Source organism: Oncorhynchus nerka, linkage group LG27 (genome assembly GCF_034236695.1).
Source record: "Oncorhynchus nerka isolate Pitt River linkage group LG27, Oner_Uvic_2.0, whole genome shotgun sequence".
Lineage (NCBI taxonomy): Eukaryota > Metazoa > Chordata > Actinopteri > Salmoniformes > Salmonidae > Oncorhynchus > Oncorhynchus nerka.
In genome coordinates this window covers 72,158,901-72,186,448 of record NC_088422.1, presented here as the reverse complement: position 1 = coordinate 72,186,448, position 27,548 = coordinate 72,158,901, and the positions used below count along the sequence as shown (strand labels likewise).

Here is a 27,548-nt window from a genome sequence, read left to right as displayed (position 1 = left end):
CTGAATACTTATGTATAAGTTTTTCATTTTTAAGAAATTTGCAAACATTTCTAATAACTTGTTTTTGCTTTATCATTATGCTGTATTGTGTGTAGATTGAGGAACATGTTTAATTTAATCCATTTTAGAATAAGGTTGTAATGTAACATAATGTGGAAAAAGGGAAGCGGTTTGATTCAGATAACATAATATAACCATGTGGATATTGCAATAATAATAATGAGACTATGATTAACCATGTTTTAATATTGAAGGATAAACTGCCAAATAACCTACTGAATATTTGTGAGAGTACTCTTATTTTTCCTGTCTTATTCAAATGTAAAAAAACGGAGAAGATTCAGAATCATAGTTTGTTTGATTACAGTCATTGGACCAGAGCGGTTTCAATTGAACACGCTCAGCACATTACTTGGGACGGGTTGTGAATAGATACAGTACAGCTACGAACGGAAGTGACTTTTCATAGTACGCTAGTAGAGGATTTTAGCTAACCCTTTTCCTAACCTTAACCTAATTATCCTAACCTGCGGTCATGGATGTATACCCAAATATATGTTCTATCTGTGCCACCACATAGTCGAACCCCTTTGGATGAGCATCTGCTAGTGTTTACTGAATGACATCACTTCATCCAAACATTCCCACACCTTCCCTGCAACTCTTAAGTCTCTGCTGGAGGGTAATGGATTGGAAGATGAAAAGTTAAAAGTTTTCAGTAAGTGAATACATTGCAATATGTTATTTACGTATTCATTTGACACATTTGTTTTTTCCTGCTTTATGTATGCATAAGAGGTACGGGATAACTAATTTGTGTGTAACAAGAATAAAAACGTTTTAGCTAATGTTAGCTAGCTAACTTTTTTTGGCCAAATTCTGCTAGCTAACGATGGCGTTCTGTGAAGATACTCAACCAAATGAGCTATTTTGGCAACTAACGTTACGGTATACGTATGTATTTTGTTCTCGTAAAACAATGTTAGCCAGCTAACCCTAGTGAGTTAGCAACAAAAGTTACTTTCCTCGCTAGTTAGCCAGCTAGCTACCGAGACTATCATTAGATCTGGTCCATCTCGCGATGACAACGAATTGGCTGGTCATTTTTTATTTATTTAACTAGGCAAGTCAGTTAAGAACGAATTCTTATTTACAATGACGGCCTATACCAAAAGGCCTCATGCGGGACGGGGGTATGGGATTAAAAATAAATACAATATAAATATAGGACAAAACACATCACAACAAGAGACAAGACAACACTTCATAAAGAGAGACCGGAGACAACAACATAGCAAGGCAGCAACACATGACAACACAGCATGGTAGCAACACAAAATATGGTACAAACATTATTGGCACAAAGGGAAAGAAGGTAGAGACAACAATACATCACACAAAGCAGCCATAACGATCATCTGCTAACATCTTCAGTCTGAGTGTTGTTTTTAGCTGTAAATTACTTTTGTTTAGTGACTGGCATCGATATACCATTGCTGTAACTCCGAGTAAAGATGTTGCCAGAGTGATGGATAACGTTTTCTTATGTGCGCACATGGTGGCATACCTTTACGCACTTTGGTCCACGCTCATACGACGGATCGCCACTAATGCAAGCGCAACCGACGTCAGTGGTCGAAAGTATTTTATTTGGGATAGGGGTCAGAGAGGAATTTGCGAAGCGTTAGTATGTATGGGCTAATATTTACCTGAACTTGTCGCCCGCCTTCCTACCTTTGGGACAATGACTCCCATTATTAGGGCGGAGACATGAACATCTCGTCATTATATACAGATCTCTGGAAAACTTCAAATCATTGATTGGGTTCGTATATGCAATGGACACGCAATGGACCAGAGCTATGCCACCCTGTGTGTAGCTAAGCTAAAGCTAGCCTGCAGGCTGTGCGAGTTCCAATTCAAAGTTTTTGTTTACTTTGCAGCCAAGACGTCAGACATCTTTTCTATGCTAATTAATGTATACAAATCCCCAAAACAAATTCAGACTGGATGTGCTGTTTAGCAGATGACTAGCCATCAAATGACTAGCACATCTTGTTTTGCTAGATGCTTATTTTATTATGACCAGATAACAATGCCATCTATGAAGTTCCCATCATAGCATGGACTCATTGGCATTGTTTATATAACGATAGAGCTAGGCCTATATTTAAGCAATAAGGCCCGAGGGGGCCAATATACCATGGCTAAGGGCTGTATCCAGGCACACCGCAACGCAGATAGCCTGGATACAGCCCTTAGCCGTGGTATATTGGCCATATACCACAAAGCGTATTGCTATTATGAACTGGTTACCAATGTAATTAGATGGTTTTATACCATGGTTTTCAGCCAATCGGCCTTCAGGGCCAGTTTATAATATATTATTTACACAATATATTTGCTGTGCCTCTTTCTATTAGTATTTTCTTTCTTTCACACATTTTATTTCTTTCCAACATGGATCACATTGAATGTTAACATATTTTCTGTATGAGGATTATTGATGGGGGTTTTCTGTATGAGTGTATGAGTTGATTGTGGTTATTTTGGCCTGTGGAGGATGTCCTGTCTAAGATGATTGAACTCACAAACCAGAAACCCTGAAGGGACTCCTGGACCCCTGACAGCTAGCCCAGCCTGTCAGCGATGTCTCCCAAAGTTCCTGGCCATGGCAGGTCGGAGGACATGGCGGTGCAGGTCGCTGTTCGAGTGCGCCCCCTGCTGCCCAAGGAGCTGCTGCACAGACATGAGAGCTGCATGACGGCTGACCCTGAGCAGCGCAAGGTCACTCTGGGTCACGACCGACACTTCCACTGTGACTTCCTGTTTGAGGAGAACAGCTGCCAGGAGGAGGTGTACGCTGTGTGTGTCCAGCCCCTCATAGAGGCCTTCTTTCAGGGTTTCAACGCCACTGTCTTCGCCTATGGACAGACAGGCTCTGGCAAGACATACACTATTGGAGAGGCCAACATTTGTGAGTTTCTGGTTTCTTCCCTGCTACCTGCAATGTTTGGTCATTTAATAATTTTTGTTCTATGGCTTTTGAGTCCAATCAAAGGAGATGTACTAGCTTGTAGTGTAGAGGAGCGGAGAATGGATGCACGTCTTCTGGTGTGTGATATATAAATGCTGATATGCAGAGAGTTCACACCCGTCCTGGAAGCCAACTGCACTTCCTACAATTCAGCTGCCACAGCCTGCGGGAACAGTCCATACCAGACAGGCTTGCCATCTGATCTACTGGTGTGTGAGATGGCAAAGCTGTGTGGGTGGGTTATGGTTATAACACAGAGCGTGTGTGTTTGTGTGAGATGAAGTATGTGTTATATTAGATCAGTTCTGTGGTGCATGTGTATGTCAGAGGTACGTGTTCCTTCAATGAAAACAGTGCAAAGCTGCAGGCAATGGTTTTATATACGTACATATTTAATTATCTTCAGAGGTTACTAGGATATATATATGTATATGAACCCAGTGTCTGTGTGTAGCTTCCTTTAGGGATGAGGAGCAGGGCATTGTCCCCAGGGCTGTGGCTGAGGTCTTCAAGCTGCTAGATGAGAATGACCTCAGTGACTTCTCTGTCCGAGTGTCTTACCTGGAGGTGTACAAGGAGGACTTCAGGGACCTGCTGGAGGTGGAGACCGACAGCAAGGACATCCACATCAGAGAGGATGATAAGGGCAACATTGGTATGGATTTTATTTTTTTTTCTCAACAAATATTTATCACAAACAAGCATCTCTCTGTGTTGTCAGGGATCTTAAATTTCAACATGAGGGTAGGGAGTAGTCAAAGTCATGTGTGTTAGTTATTCATGGCTCTGTCTGTGCTCATGTTTGTGCGCTTCCCTGCAGTGCTGTGCGGGGTGAAGGAGTGTGAGGTGGAGGGGCTGGACGAGGTGCTGAGCCTGCTGGAGTCTGGCAACACAGCCAGACACACAGGCGCCACCCAGATGAATCCCCACTCCAGCCGCTCACACACCATCTTCAGCGTGCACATGGACCAGCGCCGCGGCGACTCCCAGGCCCATGGTAACCCCACCACAGGCACCGGGCCTCACATCCTCTCCTCTAAGTTCCACTTTGTGGACCTGGCAGGGTCGGAGAGGATCCTCCGCACAGGGAACACAGGGGAGAGGCTGAAGGAGAGCATCCAGATCAACAGTGGGCTGCTAGCCCTGGGGAATGTCATAGGAGCCCTGGGAGACCCCAAGAGGAGAGGCACCCATATACCATACAGGGACTCCAAAATCACCAGGTATGTAGTCCTCTAACATTTGGGGACTCATAAAATGGTGTGCAGGATATATTGCTTTCCTCCTTTTATTTTGCAAATTATTTTCCCCCGATTGACTTATGACATTTAAAATCTGTATGCAGGATCTTGAAAGATTCTCTGGGAGGAAACGCCAAAACACTAATGATTGCATGCATCAGCCCCTCCTCTGCGGACTTTGACGAGAGCCTGAACACACTGAACTACGCCAAGCGGGCCCGCAACATCCAGAACCGGGCCACGGTGAACTGCCGAGGAGAGCCGGACCGTGTGGAGGGGCTGGAGCAGAAGATCCAGGCGCTCCGCAGGGCCCTAGAGAACCGTCAACGCTCAGAGACCCGTATCATCGCCCGCTTGGACCCAGACAAGCGGTCGCGCCCAGGAGAGGGAGAGATCATCAGACTGCAAGCCCAGAGTGCCCACTACAGGACCTGCACTGACACTGCATACAGGTGAGATTAAACTGCTTTATTTTTCTTTATAATCATTGGCAATAAGTTCAGTAGTTGACTAGATGTAATATAATCAGTTTCATAAACAAAGTGCACTTTATTGTGAGGACAGATGTGTGTGGGTGTTGTTTGGCTAATGAGCTCAGGAGTAGTTGTCTGAATATGTAAGTCTGTGTACCCATCCCCAGGTTGCTGTGTGAGCTGCAGGGTGAGGGGACACTGTCTGCGGAGCACGTCCTTAGGGTGAAGGACTGGCTGTGTTCTGTGGAGGAAGAACGCAGCGGCCTGACCACTGCCTCAGGACCTGACAGCGGCATCGAGAGCAGCTCCACCGAAGACACCTCCGCTCTGAGGAGGGGGAGGGCTGCTGTCAAGAACCAGGTCATACACACATTAACAATCACTACATCGCTCACTACATATTCATAAAGCTCCAATTTATTCAAAGAAAAGGCTTAGCAAAATATTTTATCTTATCAACAAGAGGTTCATCCTAGGGCTGGGTAATATATCGTATTTTGAGGTATACTGGTATGGACTGCTATGGGTTTTAGCTAAAACGTTTTTGTTGTTGTTACACACAAATTAGTTATCTCTTATGCATACATAAAGCAGGAAAAAACTAATGTGTGAAATGAATACGTAAATAACATATTGCAATGTATTCACTTACTGAAATGTTAACTTTTCATCTTCCAATCCATTACCCTCCAGCAGAGAGACTTGAGAGTTGCAGGGAAGTTGTGGGAATGTTTGGATGAAGCGATGTCATTCAGTAGATACTAGCATATGTATACTGCTATGGGTTTTTACAATGCTGTTTATAGCGATATGTTGATACAGTGCTAAGTTAACAGTTCTATAAAGTGGACTACTTCACTGTCAGTTTTTTCCTAGTTTGATTTGAGTTTAAAGCAGTCAGAATGGCAGAAGCCCAGTAAAACCACTTAAAATGAATTTGTTGTTGTAACTCACCAAAGTAAAGTTGTTGCCAGAGTAATGGATAACATTTTCATATGTATGCACATGGTGGCATACTTTTAAGCACTTTGGTCCACATTCATCCGTCGGATATCCACTAGTGCACCCAACGCTAGTGGTCGAAAGTCTTTTCTTGTGGATAAATGATACCCGGCACACACAGAGAAGGTTCCGAGAGGAACATATGAAGAAAAAGATTTCACTGCTCATAAAACATACTTAGAATGTTGATTTTTCAGAAACATAAAATACTGTCAAATACCGCCATGCTGTCAAAAATGAGAAAAATATTGTCATGTGATATTTTGGCCATGTCACCCAGCCCAAGTTCATCCTATCCTAAAACATTCAACCAACTTGATGGAGTTATGGTGGTAAAGCATCAATCATCTCACCGAACAATCCAGGAAGTGTTGTGCTCTGTGACTCATAATGTATCTGTCATTGAACCCCACAGGAGGCAGAGAGTGGTGGAGAGGAGTTGGGCCGTGAGAGGGAGGAGAGTGTGGCTCAGCTCCAGGGCCAGGTCCAGCAGCTGGAGAGAGAGAACACAGACTTCCTGGCTGCTCTGGAGGATGCCATGGAGCAGTACAAACAGCAGGTCAGAACTACACAGCATTTTGACTTCTCACTGGCATTTTGGTGTTCAACATGACAGCACTGTAATCATCAAATCAAATAAATTTATAAAGCCCTTCTTTTCTCAGCTGATGTCACAAAGTGCTGTACAGAAACCCAGCCTAAAACCCCAAACAGCAAGCAATGCAGGTGTAGAAGGAAAAACTCCCTAGAAAGGCCAGAACCTAGGAAGAAACCTAATCATCAAAGAATAAAAGCAAATACATTTTGTCTCATTTCTTAGTCTGTCCTCACTTGCCTCCTATCATTTCCATCTTGAGAGATGATCAACATTGTTCATTGTTTCAATGTTATATTCTCTCCCCCTCCCCTAGAGTGATAAGCTGCAGGAGCAGCAGGATGTGATAGTGGAGCTGCAGTGTCTGCTCTCAAGGCCAGGTGTACCGGGGCTAGGATTACACCTGACACCACGCCCCCACACCGCCCCCCAGGGCTCCATACGCCACTCCCACAATGGACTCACCAACAGACAGGCATGAAGTTCTAGTCTCAACATTAATCAGTAGTGTGTTCCACAGTGTATGTCGCTGTGTGCTATGAGTGTGACTGTGTTGGCTGTAGGTTGGTCCACTGGGCTGTGTGGAGAGCAGCTCGTTTGGTGACCAGATCCAGTGTGGTTATGGTCAATCTTCTTATGACCACGAGGACCTGGGAGGGGGAGAGGTGAAGGACTCTGAGGAGGAGGACACTTACGTCAACATGAGCCATGACAGACGGAAGTATGGAGAGAATATCACATCTTTATTTAAAACTGAGTGAGATCATGCAGATTATAGAATGCCCAAGCATCATTGACTGTCTAGGTCATTGATGGCTACTGTATGTATCTCTTAGACACGTGAATCTGACTTGGACTAAGAGAGATATCATGGGTGGATCAGCAGCTGGAGGGAGAGGTCTCCTGTCTCAGCTGCCTGCCTCTGAACAATTCTCCACCAGGCGACCATGTGAGTCCCACAGCAGGACGAGGCCTAATACAATTCTAAATGAACTAATTCAAAGTTAAGTTATGACTGTGGAAGCACTAACATGTGTTTGCATCCCCTTCTCTCTGTGCAGCCAACTCCAGTGTAGGGGAGAGCTCAGTGGGTTTGGGGTCAGAGTGGGGCCTGCTACAGGCCCAGCAGAAGATCAGAGAGCTGTCTGTCACCATCCGCATGAAGGAGGAGCTCATCAGAGAACTGGTCAAGACAGGTACATACCTAAGACCATTCCTATCCTGGCTTTCTATATGATGGCAATCACATGCCTGTTTTCTCCCCATAAACAATACGCATTGTACCATGGAGTGGTGGGACAGATGTTATCGTGTGTTACTGTAGGTAAGGACGCCCAGGCTCTGAACAGGCAGTACACCCGTAAGATCTCTGCCCTGGAGGGGGAAGCTGAGCAGGCCAGGCAGGAGGTCCAGGAGGCCCAGAGACAGCTTCAGGACCTGGAGAAACATGAGAAGGAGACCAGCGGTGTCACTGACAGGACCAGGGCCCAGGAGTGTCGCAGGAAGATAGCTGCAGCACAGAACAAAGTACAGGTCGGTCTGTCTGAGTCAGACTCCTACACTAATGCATACTGTACACTCGTAACATCAGTTAGAGTGTCTGCTCATAGTGGATGTTTTGTATTTGCCTGTGTCGGTTTGTTCATATATATATATATGTGTGTGTGTGTGTGTGTGTGTGTGTGCGTCCGTGTGTGTGTGTGCGCGTTAGGTCCTGAGCCAGCGTCAGAGGGACACTGCACGGTTGGCCTTGCTGTCTGCGCAGAGCGAGCGGCGTGTTTCGGAGCTGGAGCGCAGCGTGCAGGGCATGAGGCAGCAGCAGGAGCAGCTGCAGAGACGTCTGCGACACGAGAGCCAACAGAAACGACGCCTGGAGACAGAGATGCAGCGACGCACGCACAGAGTCAAGGTGCAGCCCTGGAGAATGTAGAATACCTGCTAAGAAACAGTGGAGCAGGACAATGCTGTGGTTTTTACAGATTGGCATTTGTCACATCAAACGTCTCCAGTGATCACATGGCATCAACACATGACTAATTTGCATTCATAGCGTATTCCATACACTCCACTGGGGCCTAAATTCTGTGGACAGAATCATAAAATATGATGCCTGCCTACCTTGGTATCCCTCTGTTTTTACTGAATACTCCTTCTTTCCCTCCCTCTTTCCATCCCTCTTTCCATCCCTCCCTCCCCAGGAGTTGGAGATAAAGAATGAACAGCAGCAGAAGATCCTGAGGATAAAGACGGAGGAGATTGCTGCCTTACAGAGACGCAGCGGCAGCAACGGCTCTGTCATATCACTGGAGGAGCAACTGGTGTGACATGGGTCTTCTACAATGCTTATGAAGCATTTATATAGCACATATGAACAGTTGATTAAGTATTTATACACCAGTTATACAATAGGCATAGAATCTCAGAAGCATTTATATAGATGTTACATACAAACCATGTTCATTCACCTCTATGCAGTAGTTTTACCCCATTTATAGAGTAATTCTACAGCCGTTTCACGTATTTTATGTGGTTTTACACTACATATTAGCTACATATTTAGCCAAATGGCATGTTTCAACATCCAAAGGCTTTATTTCCATTGTTAAAAGTGAAAGATGAAAAATGCTCCCGTGCGTGTTCCTCTGTGTTCCCGTGCGTGCAGAAGATTGAGGAGCAGAAGCGCTGGCTGGATGAGGAGATGGAAAGTGTTCTGGAGCAGAGGAAAGGACTGGAGGACCTGGAGGGAGAGCTGACCAAGAGGGAACAGATCCTAGCCAAGAAGGAGGCCCTTCTGCAGGAACGCAGTGGCCTGGAGACCAAGAGACTCCGCTCCAGTCAGGTACACACACATTAAACAGGCCCCACACACACTCAGTGGCCCTACAGGTATAGTGGTTTGCCAAGTTAATTTCACTGTCAATTTAATGATTTTCTGTACTTCTATTTGATAAATCATTCATAAATCTAGTACGGCCGAGTAGTGTCTTTCCTTCAACTGTAGTGTATCTCTTCTCTCCCCGTAGGCCCTCAGTGAGGACCTGGTGACATTGTCTGGCCGTATAGAGTCTCTGGAGCGGGAGCTGAGTGAGAGGAATGGCCTGCTCCGCAGCAGCAGTGCCCAGGACTCCCAGCAGATCCGCCAGGAGATCAACAACCTGCGCCAGGAGAAGGACACACTGCTCAAACAGAGAGTGGAGCTGGATGACAAACTACGGCAGGGTAGTCTGCTCTCACCAGAGGTCAGAGACCCTACAGGCTTACAGAAGCTTCTAATACCGCCCCAACACTTCTCTGTGGATTCTTTCCATACGTAGTATTTGTATCGTTTCTGTAGTTTGGCGTGTTAGGCGCTGAGTGTCAATATTAGCGGTGCACTTGTAGTTTGGTATATTGTGTGTGTGCCTGTATTCCTCCCCCATTTCAACCCCTGTGGTTCTCTTTGTTCTGTCCCCAGGAGGAGCGGTCTGTGTTCCAGCTGGACGAGGCCATCGAGGCTCTGGACGCTGCTATAGAGTATAAGAACGAGGCCATCACCCAGAGACAGAGGCAGCTGAGGGCCTCTGCCAGCATGCTCTCCCAGTGGGAGATGAACCTCATGGCCAAACTCAGCTACCTGTCTGCCTCAGAGACCCGTGCACTGCTCTGCAAGTACTTTGACAAGGTCTGTCTGTGTGGCCCTCTTCTCTACTGTTTTGGTTTTCACTGTGTCTGCTCAAATACATGGCCGCATAGCCTATGTGTACACAGCAAATCTCCATTATGATTCAAAGCAGCATGGAAATGGAGTGAGAGAAAGATAGATAGGGAATGTAAGTTGTTTGTGTGTGTAGGTGGTGTCGCTGCGGGAGGAGGAGCGTAAGCTGCAGCTGGCCCTGGCAGATCTAGAGATGCGTGGTGAGGAGCAGCTGCAGCTGGTGCAGTGGCTGGAGAACGCTCTGGACCGCACACAGCTCGACACGGATCGCAGGCTCACACAGCAGCAGAAGGAGCACGAGAGGAGTGTACAGCTACTGCTGCAGCAGTGCCGAGGTGGGCCTCACACACAAATAAATACACACACCTGTAGGATTTAGGCAGAACATGTCAGAATATAACCAACATTTTTTGTTTTCAACAAAGATTTAGGCACATTTGCCGTTTTTGCTCCACCTCAAGCCAACAAAATGAGACACAAGCACAACTACGCATATCTTTTAAAAAATATATATATATTGTTGATATTTTATCTCCATTCAGTTTGCCATGTCTATACCTCCCATTCAACCCTCCCACACCCAGTGTGATAACAGCCACCAGGCCCATTATCTGCAGCGCAGTGTTCCTCAGGTATTGTTGTGGTCCCCCTGATGTTTACTTCCCTACAGAGCAAATGGACGAGGGCCTGGCGGGGAGGCAGAGGCAGTACGAAGGCTGGATCCATAACCTCAGTAAAGAGCTCAACCACTACAAGACTGCCAACCTGGAACTGAGCAACCGGTTCAGGGAGCTGTGTGGCAACACCAGCCAACCTATGGAGCAGGGAAAGGGTAATGTATGGCTCATTTTGGATAGGAACATACTATTGTTATTTTTTTCAAAGCGCTCTAGTCAGTGGGTAAAGTACATTAATGTAACATAATGTAGGTAAGATAACAGAAGGTATGGGTATTAAAAAACAATCCAATCTCTGATTTCTGCTCAAATAATCCTCATCTGCTCAAATACTCAGACATCTGCTCTATCTCTCATGTAAAATATGCACATCTGTCAGGGAATAATAAGTATTCAGTGTTTGACTGAGTATTCCTCTTAGTCTGTCCTGTTCAGTGCTGGGCTGTGAGGCATGTGAATATTCATTATTTTATATGTTGCGGTTCCAGTCTTTGAGGGCAGAATAGGCAGTGGCAGTGTGGAGAGGCTGAGCCGAGGCCCAGAAGACAGCCGTAGGGGAGGGCCAGGGGAGCCAGAGAGACCAATCAGGTCCCGGGAGGAAATAAGGGAGCTGGTCAACGCACCTCTCCCTGCCACATGGAGGCGTTCCTCCCTCCCCACCGAGGACCCCTGCGGCATGGAGGAGCTACAGCAGCAGGTGGCCATGGAGACGCCTGTAAACCGGGTGGTTCAGACTGGTACGGGCCCTTGGAGTGGGACAACATCTCTGCCATTTACCAAATCACGCAGAGAGTCCCGCCGATCCAGCCTCAACACCGGACCACTGATCTCAAACAATTCCAGAATTGATGTGAGGAAAAATCCTGTTTAAAAGCACAAGGACCTCATGGTAGAATCAAGTTGAAATGCAAAAGGACCTTAGGCAGAATTCAGTTTAAATGCCAAATGGCAGGATCCTGTTTAAAATGCAACAGAATCAAGTTCAATTCAACATGTCAAAAATAACTTATTTTTGTATCCTGTTTTCATATTGTTAAAAGTATGTATTTGTTTTATAACCTGTAAGTATCTTTTGTATTCATTCATTCTTATTTTTCTATATTTGTGGTTTTATAAATAAATGTTGGAAGAAAGCTCTTCATTTTCTATATCAAGCACTTTTCTTTTCCTCTGTGGAATTCATATCCGCTTTTACAATCATAGACGTTGTCATCATCGGTTATACTCTTCACTGTTGCTATTTTGTCATCACTACCCATTTCTGTATGTGAAATAAAATACGATTCTTGCTTCTGTAATCTCTGACTGACAAATATGTTGTAAAGGCGTAATATAAAAAATATTGAAAGTTGTGGTTTATTGGCTAAATAAATTATAAAAATTGCTATCTTAAATGCATAATGCCATACATTTGGACATCAATCAATCAATCAAATGTATTTTGTAAAGCCCCTTTTACATCAGTGCTATATCCCCAAATGGCAAGCAATGCAGAGGCACAGTGGCTAGGGAAAAACTCCCTAGAAGGGCAGAACCAGGCTCCGAGGGGTGGCTAGTCGTCATAGAATTAGAATACTACAATGGGAATTAAAACTTATTACGATGGGATAAAAATCAACCATTTTGGTCAGGGAGTTGGTCTGTGCTGTGATAAAATAGTGTGAAATAATGAATTTGAAGAATGTAACTACACTATGATTGTTAGTTAGCCAGACAGTTCTAGAAGAATGATTCCATACATTTTTCCATTAACTTCCAATATGCCAAACTTACATTCAAACAATGCAGTCACTCCACAGCCATACACTGGCTGAAATCAGTTGATGGCAAGTTGTAGATGCAACTTGATATTGTATCATATAATAGCACTCATAGCTTTCCAAGAAAATGAAAATATAGACATTTATGATCTATTTACATATACATTACCAAATGTATGTGGACACCTGCTCGTCAAACATCTCATACTAAAACCATGGGCATTAGTATGGAGTTGGTCCCCCCTTTGCTGCTATAATAACCTCCACTCTTCTGGGAAGGCTTTCCGCTAGAGCATTAGTGAGGTTGGGCACTGATGTTGGGCGATTAGGCCTGGCTTACAATCAGCGTTACAATTCATCCCAAAGGTGGTTGAGGTCAGGGCTCTGTGCAGGCCAGTCAAGTTCTTCCACACCGATCTCGACAAACCATTTGTGTATGGACCTCGCTTTGTACATGGGGCATTGTCATGTTGAAACAGGAAAGGGCTTTCCCCAAACTGTTGCCACAAAGTTGGAAGCACAGAATCGTCTAGAATGTCATTGTATGCTGTAGCGTTAAGATTTCCTTTCACTGGAACTAAGGGGCCTAGCCCAAAAAATGAAAAATAGCCCCAGACCATTAGTTCTCCTCCACCAAACTTCTCAGCTGGCACAATGCATTGGGACAGGTAGAGTCCTCATGGCATCTGCCAAATCCAGATTTGTCTGTGTTCTTTTGCCCATCTTAATCTTTTCTTTTTATTGGCCAGTCTAAGATATGGCTTTTTCTTTGCAACTCTGCCTAGAAGGCCAGCATCCCGGAGTCGTCTCTTCATGGTTGACGTTGAGACTGGTGTTTTGCGGGTACAATTTAATGAAGCTGCCAGTTAAGGACTTGTGAGGTGTCTGTTTTTCAACTACACACTCTAATGTATTTGTCCTCTTGCTCAGTTGTGCACCGGGGCCTCCCACTCCTCTTTCTATTCTGGTTAGAGACAGTTTCCGCTGTTCTGTGAAGGGAGTAGTACACAGCGTTGAACGAGATCTTCAGTTTCTTGGCAATTTCTCACATGGAATAGCCTTCATTTCTCAGAACTAGAATAGACTGACGAGTTTCAGAAGAAAGGTCTTTGTTTCTGGCCATTTTGATCCTGTAATCGAACACACAAATGCTGATGCTCCAGATACTCAACTAGTTTAAAGGTCCGTTTTATTGCTTCTTTAAACAGGACAACAGTTTTCCGCTGTGCTAACATAATTGCAAAAGGGTTTTCTAATGATCAATTAGCCTTTTAAAATGATAAACATGGATTAGCTAACATTAGCTGATAATGGGCCTCTGTATGCCTATGTTGATATTCCATTAAAAATAAACTGTTTCCAGCTGCAATAGTCATTAATAGTCAACAATAGTCAACATTAACAATGTCTACACTGTATTTCTGATCAATTTGATGTTATTTTAATGGACAAAAAAATTGCTTTTCTTTCAAAAACAAGGACAGTTCTAAGTGACCCCAAACTTTTGAACGGTAGTGAAGTCTATAAATGAGTTTGGCTGCTACAGAGGGCAAATATGGTACACAATGATTTCTAATACTGATCTAACGATCCTGGATAAGATATGCCTCAATGTAAGGGGCAAAAAACTTTCGAGCTTGTGTAACCGATGTGAAATGGCTAGCTAGTTAGCGCACTAATAGCGTTTCAATCGGGTGACGTCACTCGCTCTGAGACCTGAAGTAATTGGTCCCCTTGCTCTGCAAGAGCCGCGGCTTTTGTGGAGCGATGGGTAAACGAAACTTCGTGGGTGACGTGACTGTTGTTGATGTTCAAGCCGAGGTAGGGGCGAGAGGGATTAGAATCTTCTGATCCGTAGTCAGACGCGTTATGCGCCACCTGCCCGCAGCTGCAATTGGTCAATTCATGGTAAATTATTGGTAGTGAAACTGTACAATCTGTTTCGAATTTGCAAAACATATGGTATGTTACACATTCTAGCTAGGTGACTAACGTTAGCTAGGCTAAGGGTTAGATAAAAAGGAAGAGTTAGCTAACATGCTAAGTAACGTTAGTTGCAAAGTAGTAATTAGTTGAAAAGTTGCTAATTAGTTAAAATTGTGCGTTATTAGATTTGAGCTCACAGACTTTAGGTTGAAAATGCAGAGGTATATGGAAATCTCCACATTGTTACAAAATTTGGGAGAAACAAAGCAAAGAGCTCAATTTGGCCTCTGCGTGCCTACTGACATTCCGGAAATAGCATCACACCATTCAGGCGCTCCGACTAAATTTTCAGATCAAGCATAAATTGGCTCTTAACACTACTGTCTGTGATGATAACCGGGCACCCCCATAACAAATCACCTCCTCCTACTGAAATGTAGACAATGTTCTGAACGTTTTATCTCACTCAGTACAGCAGCCCGGCCCCGATTTGTGGTTGGCAAACTGTGTTATGAATAGCCTGCGTGATGATAGAATAAAGCTTACGCTACTTTGCTTCACATATGCCTCTATTACTGATAACAAGGCATTGTTTCCGCAGAGCCTTGTTATTTGGATGAACTAAATAGACAACCCATCATGTGAGAATCTCGTTTTGTGATTTGGATGGGTGGCGCAAAAACAAAATGAACGAGCTTGCCAGGAGTCGAACCTAGAATCTTCTGATCCGTAGTCAGACGCGTTATCCATTGCGCCACAAGCCCTCTCCTGCTCTATATTGCCAAAATAGCAACTTTTTTATTGGGCAATTCCTGGTAAATTATTTGTGGTGAAACTGAATGTGATTGATTAGCATAAAGCTAGCAGCTTGGTCAATCTAGCGTCAGCAATAGACATACAGCGTTTACTGAGATGCGGTCTGTGCAGAAGGCAGGGCACTCATACTGCGTAGAGCAGTATTGACCCCCCCCCTTTGTTCAGGGACACATTATTCAATTTCTGTTAGTCACATGTCTGAGGAACTTGTTCAGTTTGTCTCAGTTGTTGATGTTGTGTTGTTATGTTCATACAAATATTTACACATGTTAAGTTTGATGAAAATAAACGCAGTTGACAGTGAGAGGACTTAGAAACCTAGGCCTAAAATGGCTGCCGGCCACAGTTGCAACAACCACTGTTTTGGTAAAAAGCTGAGGGGTAGGGCAGGAGAAATGTAACGACACTCTCAAATTCATAGACAGAAGTTGGCCATCCTTGATATCAAAATTATAGTTGTAACCATGTTTTGAAGCTACACAGTGTACATGTACTTACATTTACAGTGTAAGACCAACATTGGAGTAATGACAGCTAAGCTCATGGGGCATTTAGTTATATGTATATTATATTTAGGGGGGGGCATGCAAATCAAATTGTATTTGTCACATTCGACGAATACAACTGGTGTAAACTTTACCGTGAAATGCCATCAACAATGCAGTTTGAAAATAAAATAGTAACACAAGAATATAACTATATATATGTTAGAATGAATACATACAGTGTCAACAATAGGTCTCCTGGACAAAATGCTCGACGTGTAGCTATCTCAGAAAAACTAATAAAAAAATGCACCTAAGAAAATATTTTATGTCCAGCAGGGTGAGGACCAATCATATAGCTGTCCGTCTCCGAAGAAATCCGAAGAAATTACGCACAAGCCAATCACAGACAATACCACTGCAAGAAGTTACCAGGAATAAACCAATGATAAGAAAGCAATGGCGGGCATTTGGTATAGAAGCGGGCTTGTGGCGCAATGGATAACGCGTCTGACTACGGATCAGAAGATTCTAGGTTCGACTCCTGGCAAGCTCGTTCATTTTCTTTTTGCTTCACAAAACAAGATTCTCACATGATGGGATGTCAATGCATCAAAATAAAAAGGTTCTGCTGAAAATAGCCACTGTTATCACCAGAGAGGAATATGTGAAGCTAAATTAACATTAGCTAAGTTAGATCTTTGTTATCATCACGCAGGCTATTCATAACACAGTTGCCGACCTCAAATCGCTGCCCGGGCTGAAAAACATTGTCGATATTTCAGTTGGTGATGTATTATGGGGGTGCCTGGTTGGCAACACAGACAGTAACGTTAGCGTTAAGAGCCAATTTATGCTTGATTTGAACATGTGGGCGGAAGCGCCATATGGATGGTGTGACGCAATAACGGAGTAACGCAATAACGTAGGCATGCCGAGGCCAAATTGAGTTCCGTAATAGCATACTTTGCGCCTCCCAAACGTTGTAACAATGTGGAGGACTCCATATAGCTCTGTATTTATATGATTGGTTAACGGGAGGTGGGACTGCAGGTCCTGTATAAACACAAACGCAACAGCTCTGCTCCATGAAGCACAAGAAGTATGAATGCCCTGACTTCTGCAGAGGCCCAGGCAAAAAACGAAAGGAGGGTGTTTGGTCACGTAATCAAAAATGTATACATTCAAATATCATAATGACAACTGTAGCTAATTAGCAACTTTTCAACTAATTACAATTGTTTAGCTACTTTGCAACTACTTAGCATGTTAGCTAATCCTAACCGTAACCCTTTAACCTAACTCCTAAATTTAACTCTATCATGAACCCTAACCCCTAGCTTAGCTAATGTTTGCCAGCTAGCTAACATTAGCCACCTTGCCAGAATTTGTAACATATCATATATTTTGCAAATTCGAAACATATTGTACGAATTGGGTATTGGACATCCACAAATTAATACATACCATAAGAAATGTAACCTATCATATTAAATGGGGTGTCTTCGGATTTAGGTACAGAATAATACGAAATGCTCTGAAACCAGGTTGCAAATCGAGCTCTGTCTTGTACCACACAGCTTCCCAAATTTTGTAACAATGCTGAGGGCTCCATAAAGCTCCCCAATGAGATGATTCGTTGACGGTAGGTGGGGGTGGTACGTCCTGTATATACACAAACTCCTGCTCCAGAGTACAGGCATCAGTGTAATGCACATTCCTTCGACGATAAACGCAAATCCAACCATCACCCCTGGTGAGACAAAACCGCAACTTGTCAGTGAAGATACCTTTTTGCCAGTCCTGTCTGGTCCAGCGACGGTGGGTTTGTGCCCATAGGCAACGTTGTCTGGTGAGGACCTGCCTTACACCAGGCCTACAAGCACTCAGTCCATTCTCTCTCAGCCTATTGTGGACAGTCTGAGCACTGATGGAGGGATTGTGCATTCCTGGTGTAACTCGGGTAGTTGTTGTTGCCATCCTGTACCTGTCCCGCAGGTGTGATGTTCGGATGTACCGATCCTGTGCAGGTGTTGTTACACGTGGTCTGCCACTGCGAGGACAATCAGCTGTCCATCCTGTCTCCCTGTAGCACTGTCTTAGGTGTCTCACAGTACGGACATTGCAATTTATTGCCCTGGCCACATCTGCAGTCCTCATGCCTCCTTGTAGCATGCCTAAGGCACGTTCACACAGATGAGTAGGGACCCTGTGTCACGTACTGATCTGTTTCACCTGTTCCTGTTATTGTCTCCACCCCCTCCAGGTGTCGCTTATTTTCCCCAGTGTATTTATCCTTGTGTTTCCTGTCTCTCTGTGCCAGTTGGTCTTGTATGTTAGTCAAGTCAACCAGCGTGTTTTTCCCATACTCCTTTTGCTATTCTTCCCGGTTTTGACCACTGCCTGACTCTGGACTACTTTCCCGCCTGCCTGATCATTCTACCTGCCCTGACCTTGATTCTGCCTGCCCTTCGGTACCTTTTGGACTCCGAACTGGTTTTGACCCTTTTGCCTGTCCACGACCATTCTCTTGCTTTACCCTATTGGATTAATAAATATTGTAAGACTCCAACCATCTGCCTCCTGTGTCTGCATCTGGGTCTCGCCTTGTGTCATGATACTCTGGGCATCTTTCTTTTGGTGTTTTTCAGAGTCAGTAGAAAGGCCTCTTTAGTGTCCTAAGTTTTCATAACGGTGACCTTAGTTGCCTACCGTCTGTAAGCTGTTAGTGTCTTAACGACCGTTCCACAGGTGCATGTTCATTAATTGTTTATGGTTCATTGAACAAGCGTGGGAAACTGTTTAAACCCTTTACAATGAAGATCTGTGAAGTTATTTAGATTTTTACGAATTATCTTTGAAAGACAGTGTCTTGAAAAAGGGACGTTTCTTTTTTTGCTGAGTTGAAATTACACCAAATACCAGTTGGATAACAGTTGAATAGTTAGTAAGCAGGTAATAACTGTTTGTTACATAGAATACAACAGGTGCATAAACTAATACACAAAGACACTCTGGCTCCACTAAGTCTACTTACTTTGGGCAGTGAAGCACACACACTAAAGGAGTCCAGATGAAAGGTGTCAGGAGGTGGTAATAATTTAATGGGGAAGTCTAGAGGTGAAAGGAGCAGCACAGAGATACAGGAGCACCCACTCTCTCTGTGCAGTTGAAAGAGACTGTAGTGATGGGTCGTTCACGAACGATTCGGCTCGAAGAGGTGAACGTTGGGAGCCGGCTTGCATATCAGAAGAGCTGAATCTATTTATAAAAATATTTTTTAAATTAAGATTTGAATCATCTCAAAAAGATTTTAATTAATATAATGAACTAATTCAAAGAACAAAAAATAAAATAATAATATAGGCCTAAACGCTCAAGCGCACACACATTCGTTCTGACTGTCTGCTCAGACTAACAGCCTCACCTGTTGTTCCTGTCAATCAGACACGCAGTGTCAACCAGTGAACCAAAGATGCGTGAGGGAGGGCCGAGCCAGAAATGTCTGGGAACTTGCAGATGCCTTGGTTGAAGAGCGGGGTAAAATCTTACAGCAAGAACTAGCAAATTTGGTGCAGTCCACGAGGAGGAGATGCACTGCAGTACTTAATGCAGCTGGTGGCCACACCAAATACTGACTGTTACTTTTGATTCTGACCCCCCCTTTGTTCAGGGACACACTATTCCATTTCTGTTGGTCACATGTCTATGGAACTTGTTCAGTTTATGTCTCAGTTGTTGAGTCTTGTTATGTTCATACAAATATTTACACATTTTAAGTTTGCTGAAAATAAACACAGTTGACAGTGAGAGGATGTTTCTTTTTAGAGTTTAGATAGTATAATCTGTTGCATAAATATACTTTACCAAGTTGCATAGCATGGTCGAGTTATGAGTAGTTTTACTGTTTCATTTTTTGCTGATTTTACATTAAAAAAGTTACTCTTTAAATGCACATGTGTAATAGCATCCTTCTTTTTTACATTTATTTCAATTGGTGGAATGCTGCAGTTTTGCAAATTGTTATTTATTTTTCTTTGATATGGTGCAATATTCTATTATGCTGTTCAGATTGTATTCGTTTTGAATGGTTAGATTTATATGCACTTTGTTTATATACATTGAGAAGTTATACTTTAAATGCAAATGTTTAATATCATTCTTTTTCATAACAAACACATGCATTTTTAAATACATTGTGGTTAAGGTAGAGTATGATTTCATTTAATAATTTAATTAGAATTGTTTTAACACCAATCATAGTCAAACTATCGCAAACTGTTTGACTTGAAAAATACAAAGCATATATTTTTTAAAGAGTTGTTTGGGAGCCAAAAGAGCCGGCTCTTTTTGGAGTGCTGAGCTGAATGAGAGGCTCAGTGAGCCGGAAAACCCATCACTAGGAGACTGACATTAGAATCAGCCTGAACTGGTCAAAACCAGGTAACTGTCTGCAGCTGATTGGCTAAATAGGTCTGGCAATCAGAATCACAGTTGCCGGGCTACATGGCAACAAATCAGAGGTTAAGTTGGCCAAAGTCAGGAAGGTGAGAGAGTTCAACAGCCAGACACTTCAGCACTGTAATGATGAGCGGTGTCAGAGGGAAAAGGCTATGATCATTGCTACCTGGGATCCTTGGGATGTCCTTACCCCTTTGAAGTTGACATTTAAATGGTTAGGGTTGGTTAATTAAGGGATATGGTTAGGGGTTAAAGTTAGGGTTTAGGGTATAGATGTCACAAGGATCCCATATAGCACTAACCATAAGGCTATATGGACACTGCTGACCTGTAAATTAGGTTTAAATTAGGTTCAGGTTAGGGTAAGGGTTTAGGATAGGAGGATATTGTGAACTAATGTCTCAAGGGGAAAATTGTCTTAGACACTGTACATTACACACTCAACATAATACATACATTGCATGTTAAACTTATCATCATACACTTCTCATATAGCCACATACATAATACTTAGAATATTCCCTTATTCTGTCAGCAACATACTAACACAGCTCAGCCATACTTATTGCTGTTTAGGTATTATATGGATATGGGAATGAAGCAGTGCTTATACCTGTTCAGCTTACATGTGGGTACCATATAGCAGGGGTACTGAAGTACTATTTGAGAAGCTCCGGTCACACAAATGTCCTAGGTGGCAAAGGTCCGGATGGATAATGTCATTTATCGGTGTAGTAACAAAACCCCACCTCCCAACCCATGCGACCCAAAACTGTTCACACCCCTCTTGTTGGTGGAGAGAAAATGTTGCTGTTTTAAAGCTAATTTTCAGCAATTCTACACATTTTGCATGTGGCAAACATTTGTATTTTCTGTTTTAAAGCTATTTTCCCGCAATTCTATGCATTATTCCATGTTTTATGTGTGTTTTTATGATACAAGGAAGCCCGGTTTGTATTGACCCCGTTCTTGGTCCGGATCCCATTCGCAGCCCACCAGTTGAGTATAGGTGCCCTCGTGTCTGCCTGAGGGGAGCTAGTGATACTCAGACTAAATTACATGGGAGGGATCTGAAACACCTTTCTGTGCTTGTCTGATAAAGGTCTGTTCAAATACAGTCTGCAGGGAGAGATGTTGCCTCACACCGATTACCTTCATGGCAATTTGTATCAGGCAGGCAATTTAAGATTTAAGTTGGACTGATACATTGACAAACCAGACTGTGATGCCATATCTCAGGATACTAAATGACCACATCGTAGAACAGGAATATTATTTTCCGGTCAACTCCAAAACCCTGAGTCTACTTGGACCTCCCAGCTCAATTAATAGGTATGCCAGTTGTCCTGCTGCTCCGGAGTCTCCCGTAGACAGAGTAGGGCTTAGACCAGCCTTTGGTTCTCCATCAGCAGAATCTGGTGCTTTGTGTCTACAACTTGCTGTCCCACTGTCTCTCCATCAACATCAGCTGACACCCCAGAGCCTGCAGTCTGAACCCAGAACCACCCATAGAGAAAAATACCTGGGGCAAGGGGTTATTGAAGTCTTCATTAAAAATGTGTTTTCTGTCTCTCAGAACTTTATGCCTAGTTATACACAGAATGTACAAAACATCTTCCTAATATTGAGTTACACCCCCTTTTGCCATCAGAACATCCTCAATTTGTCAGGGAATTGACTCTACAAGGTGTTGAAGGGTTCCATAGTGATGCTGGCCCATGTTAACTCCAATGCTTCCCACAATTGTGTCAAGTTGACTGGATGTTATGTGGGTGGTGAACCATTCTTGATACACATTGGAAACTGTTGAGCATGAAAAACCCAGCAGTGTTGCAGTTCTTGACACAAAAACCGATGCACCTGGCACCTACTACTGTAGGTTCAAAGACACTTCACCCTCTGAATGGCACACACACACAATCCATGTCTCAATTGTCTCAAGGCTTAAAAATCATTCTATAACCTGTCTCTTCCCCTTCATCTACACTGATTGAAGTGGACATTACAGGTGACATCAATAAGGGATCATAGTTTTTCCCACTAGCACTGACTTTCCTGATAAATACTTTGTTTGAGGAAAATGTATTGATATGATTGTGATGTGTTGTTGTCTCAACTATAGTAGCTACCTTAAGATGAATGCACTAATGTAAGTCACTCTGGATAAGACCGTCTGCTAAATTACTCAAATGTAAATGTAAAATGGATTCACTTGGTCAGTCTATGTCAAGGAAAGAGCAATGTTTTCTCATGTTTTGTCCACTCAGTAGATTAAACTAGGCTTCATAAACTAGGTTTTTACACATTTGTGCACCTGCAAAATACATATTGTTGTCTTGTAGGCTTACCGACTGACATGGTGTCTTTTAGCATTCTCCAGACAAGCCTAAAGAGCACCTCTTCCTGGTAGCTGAGCTGTAATTACAGGTTGACAGACTGGGGTCATCTCCGTGGCCCTCTGCTATGTCCTGAGACAGGAGTGAACAGGTTGATTCTGCTTGTGTGAACAAGCTTTTCAGGAGGTCTGACTTTAAATAATATTCATCACACTATCTTGAAATATCTGTAAGAATTTATTTTTTTTATGAAAAATGCTTGTTGCAGACGGCCGTCGTGCAATCTGATGTAAGAGAATGGTGCTCGCCCCACATTCCTGCATGTAGCTGAGCAGTTCTCTGAGAGTCGCAGTGTGGAAAGTGTTGCAATTCAGACACAGCGACAAAAGGACATGGATTTGTTAACCATGTCTGCTATAGGAGCCATGTTGACCTACTTATATAGTTGTTGTGTTGTACTGTCTATAGTTTGTCTGTCTTTGTATATTCCACTTCATTTCTAGACTAGTCCTACAGTAGAGGGCACTATAGTCATAGTCACATGTAGGCCTATATAGACACACAGGTGACCAGTAATTAGGGATGTATAGGTATGGAGAGCATATGTTTCCTGCTCAAGTGTTAACCCTTTGTAACTATGATATGGCAGATGGCAATTATATCTGACAGTGTGGAATTCTTGCTGTTTTAATATTTCCTGCTAATAAATGGGCAAAAGACCCGACTAAAAGATCCAGGACGGGAAAGCAGATATGTTTTGCACGTATTTATGAACATTTGCAATCCAGCCTGCGCTGGCTAGGCTACATCTGCCCTTTTCCTAATTTGATGATGGTCATTAAATGTTGTATGCATATTATGGAACATAAGTTTGTAAAAACCATTTGTTGATCAATTGTTTTTCAACCCCATTTGTTTAATCGAAGTGTGTTTGTTATTCATAATTGACTCTTAGTGTCAAATAGCCTGCAATTTGAATTGTTTTACTTTATGGATTCATACACTAGACGGCGGCAAAGGACTGGAATAGTTTTGCTAATCTCTTTCCAGGAGGAGCGACTTCACCTAAATTCCAAACGGAAAACTTTGTAGCCTTTCTATCTCTGGAGTTGATGACGTGCCCTAGCGGAACTAAGGGACTCGGGGGGGTAAGTAAATTGTGATCGTTTTGTCTAACTTTCTAATAGGATTTCCGTCATATTTCCATCATAAACCCAACTCACTGCAGTCATTTCAGATGTGCAATGAATGGCCCATCGCCTATTCAAGGAGCAAATTCTCGTTTGGACTTCCTAAAACTTTTTACGAAAATATTGTATTTTTGTCTTTATTAATAGGCCTAGGCCTATTCACAGTAATTGTGAATGTATTTCTTCAAGGCCATGTGGCCTAAATAGTTCAATCGTGCCTGTAGCCAACCTGCTCAGGGAGGTTTGTGGTGGATTCCATCCCATTCCATCATGCACTGTGGCGGGTGGAAACTGGTGGTGCGGCTTCCTTCCCAAAATTATTCCATACGGACACTCAAAGAATAGATTATGTCCTTTTTTTGCACACATGACAATGGTGTATGCATGAACTAAATCAATGAATGATGTATCCAATTTTACTCTACTTATGGAAATGAATCTTGATCGGTCATATACTGTGTCTAATTTGGGGCGCGCGTAACGTTAGTGAGAACCGAGTGCAACATAAAAAGTTTCCTTAGGCTTCAACCTACTGAAAATTGTAACGACATCAATTGTAAGGTAATATTTTATTTTTGCTTTAAACTGATGAGCCATTAAAAAAAAAAAAAAATCTCTCTCACACACACACACACACACACACACACACACACACACACACACACACACACACACACACACACACACACACACACACGCACATGTGGTCGGGTTACCGTGTTGTTGGCCTAATTTATCAACGTATAACAACTGACACACACACATGTATGGAAATGGCGTGTCTCGACAATATGTCAACATATAATTGTTTATTATAAGGAGACATGTAATAATCCCCCCAAAATTAAACACATTAAACATTTTATTATAATTTAATAATCATGTTAAAAAATCTCAATAATTCTAGATCTCTGAAACTGTGCACTGCCATTTGTAGGAACACAACTTTAATTCTAAAGTTACATATTGAACAGTGTTGAAATATATAGTTCACTTTCATTAATTTGTTAACCAACTGCAACAACAAAGCTACTTTAGGACTATACAAATCATTTTACGGTCTTGTCTGCACCAAACATGGAAAATATTGCATTTGACTTCTAAGAAAACAAGGACTCTTGGTGCAGTGAATCTAATTCCTAGGTTTAGTGTCTTTATTATATTGGCATATTAGAACAAATATCTTATAGAATATCGATTGTAGTTTGTAAACTTTTTTAGAATATGAGAATATGCATTGGGGGAGAAATATAAAATATAAACGATCTATTAAAGATTAGGATTTTTGTGTCTCGACCATAATTTTGTTGATTTACTACCATCATTTCTGATATATTACAAAGCATCTGACACAAACAATTCGCAATCCTATATTACAATGCTGAAACATATTGAAATATGCCTAATATTTACAAAATTATCTTAATTGCCCAATTAAATTTATATATTGCATTTTTCGATTACAAACATTATAGAGGTTATGCCTAGAGCATATCCCATTGACAATAACATGAGGAATGAAAAACATCAACCGAGCGCTAGATGTCGGTATAACCCAAGTCAGTTTGACCATTGTTCAAACCAATTCATGGATTTCTGATAGGCCCTATCCTCTTTTATCAGATTACGGTCAATCCATGGGTCAGTGACATAAAATGAAGATTAAAATAACCCACGGTCAAAGCCTATACGCACCTCAGTATTGTTCGATGTCATCGATTTACGGATTAAAAAACCTACTATTTGGGACATATTTCAACAATTTGATCTGGAGATCCAGCAGGTTAATGTATGTGTGAATATAGGCTATGGATTTTTAGGCTGACCTGGGTAACATCACATCATATATTTTATTTAGATAATGCATTGTAAAATCGTTTATCTGACAATGGCTCGCACAATTGGTTAACAAGCTAGTAATACATCAGTCTATATAGACACGAGCACTTAATCTAACCTTAACTGACCCTCTCTACAAGGAGAGACCGGACTCTCAAGGAAAGCACCACTTTGTTATAACAAAACCCAGGGTTTAGAGGTCAAGAACTGACCTGCTCTCTCCGCGTTAGTGACGTGTTCTGTCACTGCCTGAGCCATCAAGCCCTCAAAGTCCCTCGTGACAATAGTCCATGACATTAGTCTATGATCGATTAATGAATATGATACACACATGGGCTAATAGACATGCATTTCATCCATTCGAAATTCCATATGTGTGTGACATAAAGTGTGTGTGTGTGTGTGTGTGTGTGTGTGTGTGTTTGTGTGATCTAAGTGAGTAAATAGCCGAGTAAAGCCTATCTGCAACCATATGATTTTACCAAAAATAAAAACTACAATGCCTTCAGTAACATTTTTGTTTTTTTGCATTAGACAAAGGGCACAGTCAAGGCTGTCCAGTTATTATACCTACCTCAAGGAGCCTTTAAAAAAGAACGTACTGTACTGAAATTCCAAATACTGTACCACTTGGCAGTTGTTATGTACATATTGTTGTTTTATTCCTTTTTCTTATTTTCTTAATAACTGTAAGATGTAAATATTGTGTCGTTCCTGGAAGCTGTGGCCGTAGTGAAAACCAAATGATACCTGTGTTTATCTGTTTATGCCGTATTTCCATTGTCTCGTAAATAAATGTATTTCTATTTAAAACATGATGATCAGGATCATTTTCTTACAAGGTGCTTCATCACTGAGAGCTGTATAATCATGCCTTAGCTTTGTTTGGTCCACCATCCAAAATGGTACATACATGGTACATAAATGGTACATTTAAAAAAGTACACTTTTTACAGTATCTCTGCATATTATTTTCTCTACTTCCCTGTCCGACTGGGGCCAAACGGAGAGAGGAGATCAGAGATAAGTTCAAGAATTTCGTCTTCCAAGCCTGGGGAAAATTGTATACCCACAAACATAGTCCAAATAGCTTTTTGAGTTACTTTAAAATTGATTTGTTGGTTGTGATATTGCAAACTTAATTGAAACTTCAATCGGTTTAATAGTTTAGAGAAATTAGATCACGACATTTCATGAAGCATAAAAAATCGTTTACCCTCCATAAAGTATTTTGTATTTTCTCTATTGTCATTGCCTATTGGATTAAAGTAGCCGACATACACTGCTGGACTGGATCTTTGGGGTGTAGAATATCTGCTTTCAAACATGAAACATGGAGAGAGCCAAGCATTGAAGGTAAAAAGGGGGATTAGCGAGAAGAAAATGCTCATGCTAAAAGTGTAGACTGCAGGTCTAAATAACTCCGCTGATAAATGAAGATATAGCAAGCTGCATTGATTACGTCTCATCACATAGCACGCACTAACCCATAGCCCACCTGGACAGTTTGCCAAAACGGTGGGAGAAAAAAATGCCATAATAAAAAACTAGGATAATATAGCCAAATAAATATGATAAAGACATATAAATTACATTAACAGACGTATTGTTAATGTATTATGAAAAGCTACACCGCATCTTTACTGAGCACATCTACCACAGAGCACATCTAAGACTGAGCACCAATAGTATCAAAGTACAGAACCACAAGGCAAAATCCAGTTTCAATAGATTCCCTCTCTCTCTCTCTCCTTCGGTGATAGGCCTATTCTAGCACCATATTTCATCCGAATTATCTTAATTTAAATCTGCCACACCAAAACCCGAAGGTGGATTGTGCAATACTAGGCCTAGCTCAGTATGTCGTCATCCAATAACATTCATATAGAATTAATGGGGGGAAATGCATCTAATAAACACAAATAATACTGTTGTAATAACATTGTCATAATGCTTGCTTCTATAAGGTGTTTTTAAGGGCTAAATGGTTTGGGTAAGAGGTGTTTAGCAATTTCT

The 27,548-nt window shown here is 42.3% G+C and overlaps 1 protein-coding gene and 2 non-coding genes across 4 annotated transcripts; 2 read left to right on the top strand and 1 right to left on the bottom strand.

Moving 5' to 3' along the window:
- The first annotated feature begins 440 nt into the window (after window positions 1-440).
- Window positions 441-12,017, top strand: LOC115112373 (kinesin-like protein kif7). Of its 2 annotated transcripts, none has more exons than XM_029639392.2 (20): window positions 441-718; window positions 2,599-2,977; window positions 3,492-3,692; window positions 3,858-4,260; window positions 4,383-4,730; window positions 4,919-5,111; window positions 6,169-6,312; window positions 6,665-6,823; window positions 6,912-7,069; window positions 7,185-7,297; window positions 7,410-7,544; window positions 7,673-7,881; window positions 8,060-8,257; window positions 8,547-8,666; window positions 9,011-9,187; window positions 9,372-9,587; window positions 9,803-10,009; window positions 10,179-10,377; window positions 10,713-10,874; window positions 11,208-12,017. In XM_029639392.2, the coding sequence occupies exons 2-20, from the start codon at window positions 2,650-2,652 to the stop codon at window positions 11,588-11,590; spliced, it is 4,053 nt and encodes a 1,350-aa protein (XP_029495252.1). In that variant the 5' UTR covers window positions 441-718; window positions 2,599-2,649; the 3' UTR covers window positions 11,591-12,017. The 2 variants fall into 2 exon arrangements, with proteins under 2 accessions (XP_029495252.1, XP_029495254.1); XM_029639394.2 differs by having other exon boundaries at window positions 2,563-2,977.
- A 3,079-nt stretch (window positions 12,018-15,096) lies between these two features.
- Window positions 15,097-15,169, bottom strand: trnar-acg (transfer RNA arginine (anticodon ACG)). Its single transcript has one exon. It is a non-coding gene; the product is annotated as a tRNA-Arg (tRNA).
- Window positions 15,170-16,189: 1,020 nt separating this feature from the next.
- Window positions 16,190-16,262, top strand: trnar-acg (transfer RNA arginine (anticodon ACG)). Its single transcript has one exon. It is a non-coding gene; the product is annotated as a tRNA-Arg (tRNA).
- The last annotated feature ends 11,286 nt before the right edge of the window (window positions 16,263-27,548 follow it).